This window comes from Triplophysa dalaica, chromosome 9 (assembly GCF_015846415.1).
Source record: "Triplophysa dalaica isolate WHDGS20190420 chromosome 9, ASM1584641v1, whole genome shotgun sequence".
NCBI lineage: Eukaryota > Metazoa > Chordata > Actinopteri > Cypriniformes > Nemacheilidae > Triplophysa > Triplophysa dalaica.
This window is the reverse complement of record NC_079550.1, coordinates 18,366,432-18,389,078: the sequence shown is the minus strand read 5'-3', so window position 1 is coordinate 18,389,078 and position 22,647 is coordinate 18,366,432. Positions and strand designations below refer to the sequence as shown.

Genomic DNA, 22,647 nt, shown 5'->3' with positions numbered 1-22,647 from the left:
GCCTCTCGCACGCGAACCGTGGGAACGGCCGGTGTCGAGGAGGATCGAGACATGAAAGTAAGCGTCCTTCAGGTCGATTGCCACGAACCAATCCTGACACCTCATAGATGTCAGGACGCGCCTCTGTGTGAGCACCCTGAATGGCAGCTTGTGAAGGTGCTCTGTTCAGGGTACGCAGCCTTTGGGGGCAACCCGCCGTCTTTCTTGGGAACGATGAAGTGCGGGTGGTGACCCACTGAACATCTTGGTTTTGAGGGACGAACTCGATGCCTGTTTTGCCAGAAGGGTGGTGACCTCTACCCGAAGTACGGAGGCGTCCCTGCCTCTGACAGAGGGAGAGATGATGCCCCGAAACTTGGGTGAGTCTCTGGCGAACTGGATCGAGTAACCAAGACGGACCGCCCTCATTAGCCAGCGAGACAGTGTGGGCAGCTCTCGAGCTCCCAGGGACTGTGACAGGGTGACCAAGGGGACGGTCTGCTTCATCATTCCCACGGGGGGTGGTTCGTCGGCTGGCGGAGCTAACCATGTCGCGGGGAGTCCCCGGAGGGAAGGTTTTTGCTCCGCCTGCTTACCTGCCTGGCGGGACAACGGCACGCACTGTCGGTTTGAGAGTGGTGACGGCTGTCGTATGTGTACGACCTCACGCCTCGCCAGGGTGTGAGGTCGGTTCGCCGAGCACAGTCCAGTGGAGTGTGCGATCGGCTGCAAGTAAACCCGGGGAGAACAGAAAACTCAGTGAGTAAGTGGGCGCCAAGCCCTAACAAGGGCCCGGCTTTGGTGACGAGGCAGGAGTCGTCCCGTACCGACCGATCAGAGCCGTGGCTGTGAAGGTTCGGGCCCGATGTTGTTCTCCCTGGGGTCTTCCCGTCAGTGTCCCTTCTCGCGAGGAGGTTGCTGACGGGGTGTAGGTTTCCCCCTCGACCTCTGCTTCCGGGGTGCCGCCTGTGGGGGCACAGGAACCGGAGCCGATGCCGAAAGGGTCCTGGGTTGCAGGGAAGCAGACGTCACGTGAGATCTCGGAGGCCTGTAGGCGGCCGAGTCGCGGCGTGAAAAAAATGTGGTTAATTGCCACTGTCTGCTTCGCCGTCAAAAAACTGCTGAGCGCAGTCCTCGACGGTGTTACCAACAACCCACCCTGCGAGATGAGTGCATCAAGAAAGCGGACTTCCTTGCTGTCACTCTTCTGCACAAGGTATAGCCGGGGGTGTCTCTCCTGGACCACTACCGTGGACATCGTCCGACCCAGGGCCCGTGCCGCCGCCTTAGTCGCCCGTAGAGCGCTGTCAGCGGTGGCACGGAGATCCTGCATTATACCCGGGTCGGCCTTACCCTCGTGGAGCCCTCTCAACGCCCTGGCCTGGCGGACCTGCAGGATGGCCAAGGCATAGAGAGAGGAGGCAGCCTGGCCCGCAACATCGCAAGCTTTCGACACCAGTGATGCCGAAGTCTTACGTGCTTTGGACGGTAGGAGTGGTCGATCCCCCCCCAGGTGGTAGCCGTCCGCGGTACAGGTGCACCGCAGGCGGACGTTCCACCCGGGGGATCTCGACGCAGTCCTTGGCTGCCTCACCATCGAGGGAAGTAAGGGAGCCGGAGCTGGTTTCACTGGAACGGTCCGTGAGTGGAGCGTTCCAAGTTTTACACAGCTCCTCATGCACCTCCGGGAAAAACATGGCACCCGGGGTGGGCGCGGTTTGCACCGCGCACCGACCTCGGGAACCACGCATCCCCGGGTTAGCACGGATGACATCACTTCTGCTTCCTCCTGAACTCGACCGCTGGGGGTGGAGTTTGGATTCGGCAGAGTCGGATGCCAGTCTCCCTCCGATGCTGCGAGCGACATCTCATCTACGTCACACATCGTTTCCGAGTGTGTGCGTGAGGATCCGGACGGTATGCCACCGCCGGTTGGGGAACGTTCAGAAGAGCGAATCGGGGTGCGATCGGCCCGTGAGCACTTGGCTGGCGGGTTTACGTTCGCAGAGTTCCCCGTATCACTAACGCTGCTAACGTGGGTGGTCATCGGGGCCGTAGCCACAGATGTCACAGCCCGGGTAGCAGACGAAATGGTGGCTGGTTCCCGTAGGAAGACAGCCACCCGTGACCGCAACTTCTGAATGACAATCTGCCCGCAGTGCAGGCAGATGTGTCAACGAACGCTGCTTCAGTGTGCTGGACGCCCAGACACCTAATGCAGCGATCGTGTCCATCCCCCTCCTCGATGAGGGTGCCGCACCCAAGAGAACAGCGGGACATGCCGCGCTGGAGAATGCTCAGTCAGTCCTGAAAAGGACTTTTAGAAAAAATCTCTAACACCTCCGGAACCGCCGAGACGCCCAGGGGAAGGTCGCTGCAGGAAGGGACGATCCGCTGTAACACGTCGTAGCACCAGCGTGTAGTTGTAGAGGATTGAATCCTGAGTTGTACTCATGAGCGATGGCTCTGAAGAACAAAAGGTAAGTGAATGCTGCACGCCGGCCTCCTTTTATACCGGATTTCCGGGGGCGGAGCCCGGCATGCAAATTGCATTCGCCAAATTTCATTGGCCTTTTCTATAGTAGTCAGAGTTGATTGGTTCTCAAGGGCGAACCCCATCTGTCGTTCTCGACACAACGTCGAGAGACCGACAGAAAGGGAACCATTAACACAGTTAAAGACGTAAATCTGCGGTCACACTTTACTTTTCCCTCCGTTGACTTTTCATTTCAAATGCATGCGAATGCGACAGAAACGGAAACGCAAGCCCGTCCAACGATATTTAGCATTTCACTGCATAGCAAAGTTCAAGTTTGGAGAACTCTGGCCTGCGAATTACCGGTTTTGAGATCAAAATGTCACACCTTGACGTCTCGGTACAGAAATGTAAAATTGTGGAATTGTGTCCTCCTATTTTCGTACCACCATCCGATCGAAGTCAAGTCTGACCGCGGCTTAATTCTTTAGGAAACTATTCTACTGAAGTAACAACGTCACCAAAAGTACATATTGCATAACTTTAATTAAATTAGTAATTTTTCGGTGAGCTAATGCTATGAACCATTAATTAATTTTCGGCCAGATTTTCACTGAGAAAATATCATAATCTGTTCATAATTTGAAGTTAACACATGGAACAGTGTTAATGAAGTTCATGTGGCCTTGCTAACCCACATTACCCAGCAATGGTTAAGTCAGGTGTGTGACCTCATAACATTTTTGATATGACACCAGCAAACAATTACTAACTTTTCCCTTGTGCGACACCAGACAGAACCCAGACCTCAGGCCTTAGGCCCTGGCTCGGTTTTCCATCATTAAAAAAGGGGAAAGGGTGTGTTTGGATTTGTTAATTTTTCAAGCCTTTCCATCTCCATTTCCTACAATAACAGAGCGAGAGGGCAAAAGAAAAAAGCGAGAAACCATCCTCACAAATTTGCATTTCTGCCATACTCAGCTCCAGCAAAATTGTTATTAAAGGTGAATGCAAACCCACATTGTTTTAGGCTATTTACTGCCAAGCCAAGACATCTAAATTTGTTATTTTTCTTGGAAGAGGTGAAAATTAATATTTCCAGGGGCCGACAAAGTGGTCATCTTGGCTCTCAGTGCGTTTGTATTGGTTGTTGGACCACTGACTGCTGTTTTATTGGCTGGCCGAGCAAAGGAGGGGGATCCAAGAGACACTTCTCGTAGACCCACAACTAAAGGAGCACCGCAGAGGTAGGAATCATGGGAAAACACGACCGTTGCATTTCATTGGGGAGGCAGGGTGGGGCGGCACATTCGGGCTAACCAAAACTATGCCTGGGGAACATCCACTTCCAAGGATAACGGACGAGGGTAACTGAACATCTATCTGTTTTTGAAGGCGGGAGATGAAAAATAATAGATACAGATTACTTAAAAGTAGCCTGCCTGCTCAAGCAGAACATTTAGGATAATGAGAGAGAGGTTGATAAGAGACCTTGCAAGGTTGCATTAACCATACGACAAATTAGTAGCTTTTAAAAATCACGTAGATGACAATGAAAGATGGCATACAGATGAGGGCCTTGGTGTTTCTGGAAGGCTACATGGAAAACCTGATGTGGATTTTTAATGTGGAAGGAAATGGTACCTACCGCTTGATTCGTCAACAGGTTGTCATACACGCCCAGCAGAAGTAAGAAGTGTAGGGACACGTAGACTTGCATCACAGGAGACATATATGGATCATAGGGCTTTTCCTCACCTGTAATCTGATATTATTCAGAATTTTGTCATATTTGAGTTATGTAAGCAATGCTCAATGTAAATCCAATAACATCCCCATAAAATCTAAATATGATATCCCAATAGGGATGGGTTGTTTTTATGACATCCTCCTGCACTTCAATTGCTCATCAAATTCTACAAAATTAGATAAAATAACCATTATTGGCTCATTTAAAAAAGGGGGAGGAGCCACTCAATATGCCCCACCCCAGAGCTATTGATAGAGAGAGTTCTGCCAACGGAAGTCTAAAACGCTGGTGCGTCACATGATTCATGGAGCCTTCAGATTGTTGCAGGAAGTTATGTTTCCTCTTTAAATGCTTTATTTCGTCCATTTTTTATTCATTAAATGACTTTCGTCTTTAAATGGGTTAGAAGTTTAACTCAGTTGGTCTGTTTAGTCTGCGACTCTCTCGATCAATGGCTCTACCCCACCCTAACTTGCTATTTTTAGCAAGTTAGGGTGGGGAAAATTTGGAAAATTTGCTTTTGTCAATAAAACACAATCTCGGAATTAAATTGGTATAATTGCTGCTGTAACAATAAGGGCTGTCACAATATCAGATTTTCGAAAAGACCCTGTTTCGAAATGATCACGATGTCTATTTAATTTCATATATAGCAAATAATACTCTTATGCAAATTCATCTTTAATTTAGTTAATTTTGTGTTTTATCGTTCTTTTGGCCAACAAATTACACTTTAAATTCAAGTGTAAGCATTAGAGAGAGTTAGTAAACATTGTGGCTCTTGAGGCAAAACTTTGAACGGGAGCTGAATTATTTACGGTATTATCATATGTGTGGAATTAACACAATATCGATAATCATGTTTTATTTTATACATCACGGTTATTGGTATATTGTGACACCCTTGTAACAGTATACATACATATGAAAGTAACTCAATAAAGCATTTTGCTTTGTAGTCAAAACAAAGCTCTGTAGAAATCTCTCCATTTGAAACTGCAGCAGCTCAGTTTCAAATATTGGGACGATTCAATAATTCGCCCTAAAACCACAGTACATAAGACAACTGCATCACTCTTTGGATCCTGACCCAACATAAGTTTGCTCCACACATCACGGTTTCTGCCTACATAATCATTGAGAATCTGATCATTGTTGATTTCCTAAGCATTCCAAAGTCTCAGCTGAAGTCATGTGTGGCTTTTCCTCACACCAGAAACTCTGGTGGCTCCACCACCACAGAGATCTGCTTTCCCTCAGAAATCAACACATCCAACCCTCCCTCACCACCGCTTCTCCACAGGAGAAACAACAGGCACACCCCAGTCTTCATCACCACTAGCCTTTCAAGATATTTCTGTCAAATTCCTGCACTTTGCACATGTTTAGGATCACCGGGACCTACTTTGAGGTGGCTTTATTTGTAATATAGTGAGCGAGACTGAGAATGAGAGAGTGTGTGAAACCGTGAATGTGGCTCGGGCAAAGATTTTCAAAGCAAACCGCCGTTCTCCTGATGAGAAGACATCAAAACCTTGTCGCAAGCCGACTGTTTGATCCAGCCCGAAAAAGCTCGCTTTTAAAGACGAGCGAAAATGAGCCTATTGTTCTTTGGTCCGCAAAGGCAGTTAAGACCGATTTGGCATCGGCGCGCACTTGTAAAGACTGTCTGAAACATGACTCTGTTTTTATGTGTGAACTCAGTGAGTGAGTCATTCGGGAGACTTTTTTTCCTGCTTGAGAAACTGCAGGTAGTAAAAAAAAAGGGAAGTTTCTGACAAGAGAGCTCCCATTTTAAAGGCAAAGAGTTTCATTTTAGATTGACTAAAATAATAACTGTTCAAACTGGATTCACAAGACAGCCAAAACATTTTGGAAGTTAAATAACACTTTAAAATATGCCAGATTGTTTAAAAAAAAAAACCCAACCAATGGTTCAATTAAGATGGATGTGACCCAACCATTTGAAACGAAGCAGAATTTTGGTCTGAAATAACCCAGCATATGTTAATTCATAACCCAATGGTTGATGGTTGGGATTTTTTTTGGACCCGAACATGGGATGAAAGCCATTTTTTGAGCGTTTTTTACTTCTACTTTCTTTTAAACTGTATTAAAATTGCACAAACACTGCGCTTCATAAAATTCCTTTTATTTATTCTGATAAAATATAATTTTCAAATATTTCTTTATATTTAATAAATTAAATACAAATTTGTGTAGCTTTGTGTCCCAAAAAATAAATCTTATATATATATATATATATATATGATATATATATAATACATATACTTGTTCTTCTACACTTCAGTTTCTTTCTATTTAATTTCTCCTGCCACAATTCATATTCGCTTATTCTGAATTTAAAAGGGATGGTCAGTTCATTGAAAAGTACACAAAACCCTGCTGTCTACCGTTTTATCAGAATAAGAAACATCTGATATGGTAGACTAGTGTGAAAAAAACCTTCCCACCTCGGGAATATCTGCAATGTCTCCGAGTCTCGGTTTTCCTGGAGTCCAGCCTGGGCCTTTAAAAATGACGGACAGCTTGTTTGAAATTCCATCAGCTTCCCAGAACCTCTGCCACAGGTACGGATAATTAAGAAACTTCAGAAGAAAAAGAGAAATGAGTGTATTAATGACACATGACACGCTTCAAACACCCATTACTGACTCAACTCTTTGATGCTGCGTTACGCAAAAACTGTTCAATCGAATTTAATGTGAAATGTTATCCAACTGACTCGTATTACTCTCATTTCTTTAGTAAACTCACGTTAACAATAATAACCGCTTAAGATTTACTAAATCTCGATTTTCATACCATAACATCATTCTTATTCATTTCGTCATGTAGTCCACATAGCTAGATCCTTTCTGTCACACACATCAGATGGCTCTTACTCTGGGTCACCAGCGCAGAGAAAATAATCAAACTTCCATTTGGTTTCGCCGGACTCTTTCACCTCCCCTGAGCCGGTTGTTTAAAGTGCAGTAATAATGTTATGGTTACAGCATGGTTTTTCCACTAGCCCTGTAATGTAAGGAAAGGCCCGGCTCCCACTGACCCTGGTGAGATATTTACATCTTTAAAATTAGGCCAGTCCAAAACGCTAGTACCCATTACGTGAAACCCAATTCATTTGCTTGTGTTGATATTTTCACCAGTCAAAGGTCTTGATAGAATGAAGGGTCAGATTAATCTTAACCATTTGTTTATGTACAATGTAGCATTTGCTTATACAATGTGTGGAGTGATTAGTGAGCACATGAATGTCACACAATAACTTTGATATCCAGCCATAGTAAAGAGGGGCTGTCACTCCAAAAATTGTTTAACCTTACTTACAGTAGAAAACAAGCACACGTCATATTGAAAATGAAAGCTACATTGATGTATTTTATGATTGTTTTAGAGTACATTCTGCAATGGAATGTCATGTGATCGGTTTCGGGCGGAAACCTCCTATGTCCACATTTTGTCAATTTCATATTTTTCACAAATCGATGCTATTGGTCAGTCCCCATGTGGGTATGATTATAATAATATAATATATATAATATTTTTACAAATTATTAACCAATCTTTGCAGACTTTGAAGAACACTGCTGGTAGCAGCGACGTTTGTGTCTTACCATTCTTATCAATGACAGCGTAAACTCGTATCTCCATGCTCCCAAATCATAAACCTTGTATCTCCGATTAAACATGGTTTTGGAGAAATGTTTTGTTAATGCTGGTACACAACAGTATATGATAGCAATATAATTTATAATACCAACTTTAACAATACAATGTTTAATAGTTAAAAAAATATGCAGTTTTTTTTATTTCCTGAAAAATAATGGTTTTGGAGATGCGAGGATTCCACCCGACAGTGACGATGTGAATTAGTACTGTGAAGATTATCTTAAAAATCTTTCTTACTCTCGGGTGACTCACAAAGCTTTACTGCTTCTGTAATAATACACTTCTCAAATTTTAAATATTAGCAAATATCACAATAATATTAATATCAATCAACTCATTAAATCAAATCAATTGAATATCAACAAATTAACGAATCGTAAAAATATCCACCAAAATCTTTCTATACTGTACATGAATCGGTGTACCAACCTCGACCGTCCAGACTTCAAATGTGTTGATTGGGTGTGTGAGCCCATAGATCACTTTTTCACTCTCTGGAGCAAACGTACCTATAGCAGAGCATATATTAATATTTACATTTGTGTTTGTTGTTAGATTACAATTATTTTAGATATTTTATTTGAATACAGGCAATACAAGAAAGGACAAAATTTGGGAAAGAGAGCTAAATAAAGGTGGGACTCAACACAGGTTGCATTAAACCTGCATACGCATCACGCTATAGACAACTACAGGGCTCATCAGGAACAAATTTCCATACTTTCAAATAATAAAAAACAAAATAGAAACCACTTATCATCTTATCAAAAGCATACACAGCACACACAACTTACCAAACATCCTGTCCCATATGATCAGTATTCCTGCATAATTCTTATCAATACAATATGGGTTTCGCCCTGTGGATGGAATTGCATATGTTACTATAAATGATCAATTCATGATCATCAGTATAGCCAATATTAACAGTGTTATGTCACACACACATGATAAGACAAATCTCATGTTTGTGCAACATCATCCCAAAGATAAAGTGCATGTAAAGGTGCATGATTTTTGGCCCACAATCATAAAGTACTGAAAAACACCTGTGCATTATGGGAACAGTTGAACATGTTAACAGAGTTATGTCACATACACATCACAAGACAAATCTCATGTTTGTACAACATCATCCCAAAGATAAAGTGCATGTAAAGGTGCATGATTTTTGGCCCACAATCATAAAGTTCTGAAAAACACTACTGCATTGTGGGAACAGTTGACTATATTAACAGTGTTATGTCACATACACATCACAAGACAAATATCATGTTTGTACAACATCATCCCAAAGATAAAGTGCATGTAAAGGTGCGTGGTTTTTGGCCCACAATCATAAGCTACTAAAAAACAGTGCATTGTGGGAACAGTTAACCCCCAGCCTTGGATATAATACTGCTTACCATGGTGAACTCTATGGTGGCTCGGAGTATTTAGAATCCACTCCAGAGGGCCGAGATTTTTGACCAGCTGATGATGAAAACAATGAAGTTTAACAGAGTCAGAGATAATCATCTTACGAGCACAGTTAATATCGTATCATCACATTAACCCCTCTGATAACTGCTTCCTTTCATGCAGTCGACAGAAAAAATCATGTTAAACACAAAACAAGACAAATGAACACGGGTTAGCCCATTGTCCACACGTCCAATTTTTCATAAAGACAGGCAGACTGAATGGTAATATTAGTCTTGCATCCAGAACGTAATTAATTTTCCATATTGAATGCCTTGTCTTTATTTTGGCGTATTACGCTGAAGCAATGTTCTCTTTAGGGACGACGAAACCTTGAATGGTTCAGATGTTTGCGAATGTATTCAGAGACATCATTAATACGTAGTGTTTTCATACGCGATGAGCTCGGCTGAAACTCTACTAACTACGGAAAGATAACGGAGCCAAATTTCCAGATAGGAAGAACAATATTTATAGATTGGAAGTAAAGCAAACATGGATCGGGAGTCGAGCAGAAAAAAACGACAAAGAAGCCAGCAAGTCTGATAATCCCACACCCATAAGGACTTGCACTCCTCATCACGAGTGGTTAAGGCACTTTCCAAGCCTATTTTCTCAGGATAAAACATCAGTTTCAGCTTGATGTGAGGTATATATATTGCGCAGGTGCTGGGGTTAACCATCAGGATTTTTACTTGAGCGTTTGATTTTTGACGTCTGCGAAATGGGAACTGCTCGGCATAAGTGACCACCACATTTGAGCGGCCCATTATTTTCATGTAATGAGAGGTCTGGCAACAGCTGAATTTTATCTTGAATGAAAGGAGCTCCTTCACAACTTGACGTGTGTTCTGATGTTGGATCAGGACGGAGAATTGCAGGCCAATAAATTACGTGACATCAAAAAAAGCCCATAAAGGAGCATAAATTACACCCTTCAGAAAATTGGAGACGTGTAGACTGTTTTCACTAATAGAGCTCTACAAGATGGAAGTCATTCCAAATCCATTTCCCTGAACGTAAAACTGATTCTAGCCATGTTAAAAGTTAAGTTGCTTCTGTAAGGAGTATTTCATAAAACTCATTACCTTAAATGTTTCGTGCCACAGAAATGGCGAACCCACCAACCCACAGGAAAGAAAAATCACCAATGAGTTTCGCTTCTTAAATTGTTACAACCGTAATCTCAAATTTCTAGAGATTGAATCTCAACAATGTCTGAAACTGTGCTCAGATTTGCCAGAATAGAGATTTCAATGTAAACTCGAACGGTCCTCACCAAACTCTTCCAAAATAAAAAAGAGATTTGTTTGATACCACTAGTCTAGTAGAATACGAACGATTGTTAAATTTGTATATACTTTTACTTCTCTTGAGAAATTTTTAATGAAACATCTTTCAACAGTGCTGATTTTCAAAGAAACTAAGCAGAAAACCCCATTAAGTCTCTTAAAGCATTAAAAGAGCAATATAAATCCTCTGGGAAAGCTTTGAGTTTGAAAATGTCTAGATTAAGTCTGGAGATCCTATGTGATTGACTGAAACAAACTTGTCAAGATCAAAAATGTGTTTAAGATCAGCAGTCAAGATCAGGAATGGTTTCAATTTATTTTTTACTGAGCCTCCAAAAGATCCAAGATTGAGCTGAAGCAGTGCATAGTCATTAGAAACAAAATGTTAGAGGAGAGATGTTGCATTAAAAAACCTTTACTGAAATAAAATCTGATGTCATACCTCAGTATGAATCCAGAACTGATAGAGGAGATTCAATTGTACGTGCACCGCAAATACAGATGGAGGGACCACCAGGGCCAGTGGAAGGTAAAACACCTAAAGACAGAATTATAAAGTCACTTTTTAATTTAAAAAGTTTCCAGCTGTGTAAACAGTTGTTGTTCCGCCAGATAGTGTCCTATCCTAACAAACCACATATCAATAAAAAACGTATTTCTTCAGCTTTCATAAGATGTATAAATCTTGATTTTTGAAAAATTTACCCTTAAGACCGTGCAGGGTCAGATATGGTATTGTGCCAAACTTATTGTCGGTACATAATGCAGCGATATCATACACAGCAATGATGTTTCTATGTTCAAACAATATTTGTGTTCCCATTTAACCAGATTAATCTTACTGCGAAAACTTGGGTTGAATTTCAAACTTCTAGATTCTAGGTGGCATAAACATGACTGAAGCTCTTACCCACGAAGAGAACTGCTGGGTGACAGACTGGCGTAGTGCTGTGGACAGATTGTAGTATTCAGAGCTGTGATGCACCTGATGTGCGGCCCACAAGACGTTTAACTCTGAAATTGGAAAAAAGTGTAATACACAAGTGAAGTGAAGTTGACATTTTCATCTTTGCTTGTAAAGAAAGCAAGGTTTCGAAACTATGATTTTGTTGTTACATTGATCTTTATATTCTACTCAATAGACTATATTCTAAACTCAATAGAACGTTACAACACTCATGCCCAGTAACAGCCCTGCGTTTCCGCCATTTTGGGGTGAAGGGACTCAGCAGTCCAATAGCTTTTTGCTATTGTGATGGCAATATCAGCTGCTTTTAAAAAAAATTGATGCTGAAATCCAACATGAGTGATGAAATATATGATGACAAAACCTTTGTTCTCTAGAAACCATGTGATGTATCAAAAGTATTAGCATTATAAACACCAACAAGTTAAGGAAATGCTGATAATTTGCTTTCTATTGCGCTATTCTGTATGTGTGTTGTCCAGTTGGCATTTTCACCCCAAAATGGCGGCCGCGTGTGGTCTTGCCTGTGGTGTATGTATAAAAAAAAACAGCTCATTCTATGGCAATAAAAACATAAAGCTTCATTATGTAAGGTCTTTATACACCTCTAAAGACATATAGTTATGTGTATTATTCTGCATTTCGGTCAATACATCCTCCAAAAAGTTACACATTATAGACCTTTAACTTGTCCCTGATAAAACAAAAAAAAGGGGTAAATGTCCAAAAACTCCCAATGACTGTAAAACTCTAGCAAACAAAAATGTTCTTCAACATCAAATGCAAACGAGAAAAACTAACTGTGTAATTATGCTCAACAAGTTGAATGCTAACAATTGCATTGATATTATACAGCATACTTTTCAGTAATTCACTCAGTATTCTAGTTTACCATATTTTTGCGTACAAGTTTTAATAATAGCATTCAGACTGGTTATAGTATTTGTATATGTTGATTCAGTTGCAACCTAGAAAATAATGTATATCTGTAGTCGATTTAAGGTTTAAAGGAAGACATTAAAACAATGTCGCGATTTCAACGTTGATTCAGTTTTCAATATCGACACTTAATTCAACATTAATTAAACGTTAATGGATTATACCTAAATTCACCAATGTTGAAACCTGAGATGTTTAAACAATGTCAGGATTTCAACGTTGTTTCAATTTTCAAAATCAAAACAAAATCCAACGATCATTCAACATTGACCTATGACGTTTATTCAACAGTTACTCAATGTTGAAATGTCAGCTGGGTAGTATCACTTCCAGCACCACTAGCTTGCAACCTCATTTACAAATTTGACACTTGATGTTGCATAAAACATTCAAATCTCTTTATGATTTTGTGCTAGGATGCTGAAAGTTCTTGTTCGAGTGTGAGGTCCATCAAATCTGAGAGCTGGTGAAGTTCCAGGTGAAATGCCTTGATCCAGCTGAACAAACACATAATGCTGAGACCGCAAGAACAGAGCATTTTTCTCGCCCAATGGCGAACTGCAGAGATCTTAGAATCACCAGAATGAAGTACTCCATTGAGAAAACACCATCAACCAGGCCACTCAATCAAGATAACAGCCCCAAGAAGAGGCTTTCACGGCTGTCATTGGTCAGGCGGCAGATCCCATCCAAAAACTCACGCTATTGGTTGAGCCAATGTTGAGAAAAGTTACGATTGTGCTTGAACGTTTTAGAGAAATCAAACTGCAAATGGCTCATTAATAGTTTCCGAAAGCAGCATTTAAACCTAAAAAAATACTCACTCCAACTAGAAACCTTTTAGAAAGTTTTAGCGAGAGCTAACATTGCCATAAAACTGCATACTGTTCTTTAATTTTTTTTACATCAAGTCCAAATCGAAAGAAATAATTCAGAGGTTAAAACACACGCGCATAGATTCAAGTCATTGTCTGCGAGTTTGCGAGCCAGCTTTCACCTCCCAGGGCAGAGCGGTGTAAGATTGATGTTGGGTGTCACCGGTAGGAAGTATGTACAGCTAGGCCTCATTGCAATCTGTGTCCTTGTGCGCAGGGCTCGGCTGGATGCCGCATAGTTTGGCAGGCAGTATTCAGAGGGGAAGAGCTTTAATGATGAGAACCAATGCCACAGAGAAGACTTTCCCATCATGCTTGAAGACCATACTCTGCTCAGACATGGAAGATCTGTTCTTTTCTCAATAATACAGGGATGAACAGCATTTGGTTACAAAGAAAGCAGAGTGTACTATAAATGGAAATAGAACCACTTGGGTCTTGAGCTGGGTGAGAGAAATCACAGAAAGATGTACAGAGATTTTGTTTTGTGATAATAATTATCTTTACTCATTTACTGTTATGAAAACTAAGACTATATAATATCCATTCCCATCGCACCATACCTATCAAACACCTATATTGAGAAAAACATTCACATCCACTTCATTCCTCTGGAATGCTTAAATCCGATTTGTCAATCACTACATTCTGTGGTCAATTTTTGTTTCCATAATGATCACTATCACACATGTTCTGATTTCATTTTTAACATATAACTTTACTTCTTCTTAAATGATAATAAGTATTTGTATGTCCGTTTATTAATTTGGAATGGAAAATTGACAATAAAGCTGTGCAGCAATAAAATGAAATGCAATAAAATATCTATTTATTATTTAGACACCCTGTCATGTTTATTTTGTGATAACCAACTGGCTGTAAACATCACCCCATATTTACTGTACATATACACTTTGATTCAACGTTCAACATATAAACTACATATACAGTAAATATAAAGTAGTATATTATGGTATTGTCAAACTAAAACTGCCTTCCATTTAGACCTTTTTAGTAATTTTGCCTTCGCGTTTCAAATTGGTGAAATTGAAGCGACGTCATGACATTCCCATAACAAATTATTAATATTTATCTTTGAAAAAAACTATTGTAAAAAAAACCCATCTCAAGGTTCAGGGCCCACTGTCGGATATGCTTCATAAAATGCTTATCTATAAACTCTGGTTTAGACACAAAGTACAGGAACAGAATCAAAGGTACAGATTCACATACAATGAGGTTATATCACATCTCACCATGAAGATATGAATTGGGTGAGAGGGATGTACGGGTGACGTGTTGAACACACAGAAAATTACTTTTACCACGGCATTTTAAACTTGTATAAATAAAATGTATAACTCATTAACTTTGAAATCATAATTATAACATGAACAATACAAAAGAGCAATAAAAGTCCTTTTGAATTCCAGACATGCCAAGTATAAAACAGTCTAATGTAATTTTAATGTGTTAAACATTTGCACACTCCAAACATCAATAAAAAAAGGCAAAGAACATGAATGTTATGTATTTGTCGTCACGTGCATTGAGATAATACGTTCTAACATATAAATATTTACTATACAGTTGGATGCAGAGTCCCAGTAACCCAATCCTTGTGCCGCCCTCAGATCACGGTGGCATGGAACTCAATGAGCCATTGAGCCTCAGTGTGGCGAGAGACGGCGTGCCATGTCACTCAGTTTATCAATGAACTGTGAATGGCCAAGCTGAGTGGACAAGCTGTTAGATCGTAGGAGATGCCAACACAAACAGTCAGCTAAGGCAACCAAACCCAAGTCTTTCACCACAATACTTCACAATGTCTTCACTCACATCTTTAATCTCCTGATGACAACTTTTCTTAAAGGGGCGGTGCACGTCAGGCAGCATGTTCATGAGTATGTTTACATATGAAAAAATTGGGCATGGCTTCGCATCATCTTACGCGGCACAAGGTGGCTGGTTTCTATCCTGAAAGGCTGCAACAATTTCGGCACAGCGAGACATCCCTCAGACTGGCTCGGTCCAGTCTCGTCCAACACTTACAAACACACACGCCTACAGACACAAGTGGCTGATTTGCTGGACATTGTTGATATTATTGCAGTGTCCCAGGGGCGCTCGTGTCGAGCCCGGGCCCCACATCCTGACCGGCTTGATTCTTTTGTACGCCCTCCAACCTGCGCGGCCGGGGACTTCCAGAGGCAGGAGAAGATTTATGAAGCCCCCGTGGCCTGGGGTTAACCCCCGCCGCTCTCCACCAAGAGGATTCCTTTTCAAAACAATAACATCCAGTCCCAGGCCTCCTTTGGGACAGCCTGCAGCGGTATTGACGCGATCCGTTTGTCTTGACGACTGCGGCTGTCTGCGTAAATGCTAAGCGCATGCCACTGTCACATCCTGAGCAGTTTCATGCTTAAAGGTCTAGCTACCAAGTAATGTACATATGTCAATCTACTGTAGTTTTCAACAAACCTTTTCTGAACTCTCCTCTACCATATATCTTAACAGTTTGGTTGGGCTGCACACCAGGTAAAGTAATATAGGTTGATCGAGGCTGAATTTAAGCCAGATAATATTTTCATTGGACCATCCAATCAAATTTTCTTAAAATTTGTTCAAATGCTGATGTAGCGACGGAGGATAAGAGGGATTTAGGAACCTGAAATGCATGTTGCTTTACAAACACAGGCTTACAAGTGGGTCGTCTGTTCCAAAGACCTGCGGGACGTGCAATTAATCTAAAGACGGCATACATGGCATGAGTAACAGGATGAAAAGCAAAGCCAAACTAATCAGTACAGAGCTTTAAAAAAGTTGAATTTACAAAGAGGTATATAGTGAGTTCCAGAAGAAAAAACGTCTTTGCATATCACTGTTGTCCATCTGAAACCTTGTATCTCAATACTATGTTATTTTTATTTTTGCCATAAATCATCACTTTTGGTCACCCTTTCTGTTTGTCACTGGGTTTTAAAAATATCTAACTATTAAAAAGTTTTAGAAAGTGCTTTTAAAAACAGTTTTTAATCATCAAATGTCTTTTCTGTTTCCTGAAATTTTGTGAATTTGGACATCCGGAAGGACAATGACGATATGCAAGTACAAAATGTTTAATTGGAATTATATTACTTAGCATAACAAATCAGATAAAACGTTAAACGAATTTTTCATTTTTTTTAGGTTTCACTGTAGGAATAGTTCATCCAAAATTTGAAATTGTCCTTCTAGGTGTACAGTATGTTGAATCCTTTCCTTTCTTTAGTTAAACAAAGTTTAACTTTTTTCTTTATGTGCATGTATAGGTATCAACTTGTTGAAAGCAGATTCATCCACAATAAAAGTGGTTAATAAATGTCCTCTGAAGCAAAACTGCCCTCTGAAGTGAATGAGAGAAAATGAGAAAAAATGTTTAATAGTTTAAAGATCCAGGGAAATCAAAACGAATGTATTTGATCATTGTATTAAAAATGAGTGAGCCTTACAGACATCAATAAACTGATATACTTTTAAGCGTTTACAAAATTCGCATTTATGAGATATAACCGTTCAAAACTGACAGACACCCTGGCACGTAACCTCAAACAAATCTAGAAATTCCATGACTTCACGCTACACTTCAGCCTCCCGTCAAAGTTCTTGTTCAAGACTTGGAAAATTATATAAATCGGAAATTGGTGAGTATGGTGGAAATAAGTGTTTCTGATGTATGTTGTTATTTGGAAAATTTTAATTTACAAACCAAAGAACAATTTATTATACAGTGATTTATTGTATTAGGTAAATATCATATACATAAAACGAAATGTGTAACATGTAAACCACACATTTTACACTTTGTTAATGTATGTCAAATATATGTTATGACACTGAAACAATTGGATAACAAAAAGGTTCTGACAACATGTAATAGTTTAAAGCACTTAACTTTATTAAATTATTATTTTTCTATTGTTTTTTTCTCTCTCTCTCTCTCTGGCAAATGTGATGTAACATTGTTGTATTATGTCTTTGGCAAAAAAGAAGAAAAAAAAGTTATTGTCCGCTTTAGAATCGCCCCCTTCACTATGATTACGACGTTAAAGGGCCCCGGGGCCAGTTACCTCCAAGGGCCCCCCTCCCACAATTTTTCTGTTCTTTCCCTTAGCTGCGCATTCGCAGTTATAGAAAGTAAAAGTTAAGATTATAATGAATATTAAAACCGTTCTCACTTTGCATCAAATGCCTGTGCTACGCTAAAAATAATCTGTACATGGTATATTGAAGTCTAAAGAATTTTGCATTATGAGATAACACTTAAGCAGGTATAAATTGTGCTAAACCATATGATTTATGTCTGAAAAGGGAAAACTTGATGATGACCTGAATTAGCACAACCTCCTTGTCAGAAGTGCATCGAGCTGCTTCAGAGTTCGTGAATGGAGGGTTACGCTGAGGTTTTGGTGGAGCTCTTTGGAAATAGCAGCATATGGGGACCAGGGTCATGTTTGTCTCCCGAAACGAGGGAAGAAAAGCAAACAGATTTACCACTGCTGTCAGTGAGTCAGCCACATCTGATCCTCCTCGTACCGAACTTCAGGAACAACAACACCAGGGCATGTGGTGCCTCGGATTTTGTTTACTGATTCTACACTAGTAAGAGTACACAACAAGCAAACAAATCACACTGACGTCCACTCAAAATGAAGAAAATTTAAATCAGCCCTATAACCAAAATGGATCTCCGTTCTAATGCACAAGCACATCTTGCAGACACTGCTGCACTCTATATTGCACTGGGGACCGCAGCTATTTTAATACACTTCTCTGACTAGGGATAAAAAAAATCTTGATGCGTAAAAGGATCCAGAAGGCCATTAACCTAGTCCAGGCTAAACCATAAACCTCGTCTGGCCAACGTTGCCAAAGCCGAGCGTGCGGTTGGAAAGCCAGCCTCGCTACAGCCGAGTGTGGCATCGCTATAGAGGATGGCCAATCACCACCGAGCGTTGCAATAAAGGTTTGCAGGCAACTGGAAAATAAGGCAACATGTGGAAAAAATGTGACAGGGAATGACAGAAGAGGGCTGACTGGACACATGCAAAATGCTCATGCAGAAGCAGACGCCTGGGCAACATCAAAACCTACCAAAGCCAAACACCGACTGTGATTTATGTGGATATGAATTTTTAACAAAATTACATGGTTACATCAAACACTTACATTACAATAAGCTCTTAAAATCAATCTCCAATTTAAGTCATTCTGGACAGCTATGGTAAATTGTTTAAAGGACCCAAAAATTCTGTCTTCATTTATTCACCCTCATGTTGTTTCAAATCTGTATACATTTCTTTGTTCTGATGAACACAGAGAAAGATATTTGCAAAAATGCTTATAACCAAACTGTTACTGGCCATCATTGACTACCATTGGAAAAGTTATAAATGTATTTGTTCGGTCGAACGCAAAAGAAGATATTTTGAAGAATGTAGGAAAGCAGTTCTGGGCCACTTTTGACTGCTACTGTCATTTTTCCTACTATGGTAGTCAATGGAGACCAAGAACTGTTTGGTTACAAGCATTCTTCCAAGTATCTGTAGAAAAGGTTCATTAAAAGGAAGGAAGGAGTCGGGAACCGGCAAACATTTAAACATTTAAATAATATATATGCATAAATAATAAAAGCCGGCGGCCCCTAACGGCCGACCGCCGGCGAACAAAACATAAATACAAAACACAAGAACATAAATATAAACTTAACATATATTCGGGCCCGGTCCTCTCTCCTCAACGGTCCGGTCGCTCGTTCCTTTTATATACTCCCAATCTCCTACGTGATTCGAGCCCGGTGTGCGCACAGCTGGCGCTCATTCACAATTACTCACCGGTCTCGCCCCGCCTACTCTACTACAGTATCTTTCTCTGTGTTCATCAGAACAAAGAAATTCATACTTTAAGGACTGTGTTGCAAACACTACAAGCAATAGACTTCATAGTATCGTGAGTTGTTCCCTTTTATTAAGTTCCTGACCTGCGGAGGGGTAAATGAAATTCATAAAAACGATAAAAAAATTGCTCAGATTTTACAATGGTACTAATTAGGCTCGGTATACTTTTATGGTGGTCATATTCCTGCTGTTATACCCTGAACATAGCCTTTTCATGTTAAAATAAAGATTTATAGCTCATACGCCTCAAAAGAATAGAGCTATAGATAAAAGCATCCCTCCGAGTATGAAAATTTGGAGATCATTAGCGAAAAACTATGAAACTACAGAGACCTGCAGTTAACCTTCATGGTCAGTGGTCAGTAGTGAAATCTAATATAACAAAGCCTGACATATGGTTTAATGACAACATTTGTGTTCAAAGATTTATGGTCATTGAAACCATCAATAATATTTAAGAATGAAATCCACAGATCTTATTTTACAGTACAATCTAGTAATTTTCTGTATATTCCACATACAACGAGCATTCGTAGATTTATGACTCATCTTATATATTGTATATTGTAAATGACATCAACCTGGTTTGTTACAAATATTTGAAAAAATTTAACAGGTAGTCATCGGTATAATAAGGTATTTTTACACAAAAGGTAATGCAATTTAGTAATCCAATAATAATTACATTTTCATATAAATGAACCCACTACTGGCAGATGTTAGAGCTTAAATCTTCAGCTTAACATTATGTAAACATGTGATGTGACAAAAATGACAGTTCCAAAATGACATCACCGTTCAGGATCTCTGTTGGCAGTCCCACAGTACATCTTTGCTCAATATCAATCCCTGAATGCAAAATTATAACAGCTCATCTATTGTATTCTACACTAAACACTTCAAGAAAAAGAAAGACCTTCATGTCCATTATAACCCTGTGTTATCCAAAAAAATCATCCCGGACTGCGATGGAACAGAAAACGAGACAAATAATTTCCTCCAAGTTCAAAAAGAACAAATTGGACACAGGAGACCTCTGACATAAATGACATTTCAGTCGGTCTGAGCAGGAACCCAGGACAATGGAAAACATAACATGACAGCCACAAGCACCTCATCACTTATTTAAGGGTCGAAGCGAAGCCTGGAGAGGCGTAATTTAAAAAACAGCCCGCCATCGTATCAACATTAAATCTCAAATGGATGGAATTGGTGTAGCATATGGTAAGCATACTTCAGAAGGCCGGTAGCCTGTTTTTACAGTTTTTTACTCCGTAGAACTGAAGCAGACACCCCGGCCTATGACACAGTGTGCTTGTTTACTTGTACAACAGTAGAGGGCAGGGGGCACGGTATGTGCAAAGAGCAATACAGATAACATGTGTCACGTTTGTATTTTGGCAAATCAAAACGGCAGGAATCAAGATTGAAAATGGGTTATGCTTTCTTATCCTCCAGCCTACTGGAGATTTGCATCTAACCAGCATATGATCCATCATGTGAAAAGAGAGAACGTTGAGAAGTAGATTTACAATCTATGGTAGAAAGTATGTTTACTGGCCATGCTGTTCTGAAACGGCTGCCATTGAAGAATGAAGAACAGCACTCAAAAAAGCCAGGACTGTGTTATCATCTGTTCTTTGCTACACAAACATATGCACCTTTTGCAATTTCCTACATCATGACAGATTGATATTTTAGTTGCATGCTTCATGATAAGAGTGTTTCACTAACAGCTTCCACATCTGGATAGCTGACGGAATCATATAAAGATGTTTAGCAAAAAGAAGTTATAGACGAGCGAAAGCAGCCGTTTGCACAAATTGAGGAAGGAAGTGGTCAAAACTCATCAAATCTTCTCAAAACTCTATTTAAATGTTACAACATTGCATTGTTAAAACAGTCGGATAGATATAAATACAGCCCGCTTGGCAGAATATACACATACCATGGACGAATCGATGAAACCAGTAGTATCCCATGTCGACACCAAAAAACGCAAGCCACCACGTCCAAGCCGAATCCCAGGGAAGCTCCAATATACGGAAGTTGTTCCAGACGTAAATGTAAGATGACAGCTCCAGACTTCTCATCACGAGCCTGAAAAAATGATCGGGAAAAAAGTTGGATTACTTCAAAAATACAGCTAACAAACATGTTATTAAATCTGTTGGCTGGATAATTGAAGAAGGTATGATTGTTTAAGGACTTTTACAGTGCTTTTTATATTTGAATGACACATAATATCAGTAAAGTACCAACAATTCTCTTTTAACTGTATTTTAAAAAATATGTTTTCTTATGGTGATTTTGAGTATTTTAAAATGAAACAATAACGAACTTCCCACTTTAGGTTTTGTATTCTATAACATACTTTCCTACTAAAGGTTGTGCAACATATTTGACCTATAACCAATTTTACTCTTTGTATAAAAGGTAAACCAGAGTTTACTAAATAAATGTTTTATTGACTCACTGAGGGAGACGTGACATCATCCCGGCTTGCAAAGACGTAATGAAGTCGTTGATCTTAATGCGAGGGCGGTCCGTCTTTAACCATCCTAACACCATCTCCAACAAAATCAAACCAACGAAATATGGTGTGGCCTAGTGCAGACAGACAGAGAGTATAAAACCAGCAGTGAATACCAGCATGAAACACGTTTGAATGAACGTGAACGCATTTAAATGTCAATTTTGCAGGAACATCTGGATCTTTCTGATTATTGGTTTAGCGATTCTCATGTTCTACACTAGTGGATTTCGGATACAAAGAAGATTTTCAGGATTTGGATTACCCATCAAAACATGAGACATACCGCAGAAGACCAATCAAAACTGAGCTGCTAAACAATAAGCCTCAAAAGGCCCTTCTTTACACTGTGAAACTAGAGACTCGCTTTCTTCTATGTAAAAACGCATACAGACACACAACGGTTTCGAGTAGCTTAGATCTACAGGTGGCGGAGAAGAGTGTGTGCGCACATGTGAACAGAGGTAGGGTTGACCACTTGGGAACCCCTAACCTGGTCACATCTGGCTGCCGACTATAACTGCAGGCTGTTAGCGCAAAGAGATCCATTGTTTAACTTTACTCAAAACTGACAGTATGAAATTCAACATAATTACAATTTACAAAAATATCTATTTTAATATACATATTTCCATAAGTAAAGCAACCGCCAATATGGCAGTGAAGTGGAAAGAACCATTTAGATAATCAAACTGTTTTACTCAAAAGAGTTGTTTTAACTTATGATTTGATTTCCCGTGTTTTAA

The 22,647-nt window shown here is 40.2% G+C and overlaps 1 protein-coding gene across 1 annotated transcript in view; it reads right to left on the bottom strand.

Moving 5' to 3' along the window:
- The window catches only part of agmo (alkylglycerol monooxygenase), a 34,084-nt gene that overhangs the window by 9,553 nt on the left and 1,884 nt on the right, over positions 1-22,647 (bottom strand). Inside the window, exons 2-10 of the mRNA XM_056756620.1 lie at positions 21,845-21,975; positions 21,317-21,468; positions 11,562-11,665; positions 11,094-11,189; positions 9,305-9,371; positions 8,693-8,758; positions 8,328-8,407; positions 6,680-6,814; positions 4,104-4,220 (exon numbers count right to left, since the gene is read on the bottom strand). Of these exons, the coding sequence (XP_056612598.1) occupies positions 4,104-4,220; positions 6,680-6,814; positions 8,328-8,407; positions 8,693-8,758; positions 9,305-9,371; positions 11,094-11,189; positions 11,562-11,665; positions 21,317-21,468; positions 21,845-21,975 (948 nt within the window). The remainder of the gene's footprint in view (positions 1-4,103; positions 4,221-6,679; positions 6,815-8,327; positions 8,408-8,692; positions 8,759-9,304; positions 9,372-11,093; positions 11,190-11,561; positions 11,666-21,316; positions 21,469-21,844; positions 21,976-22,647) is intronic.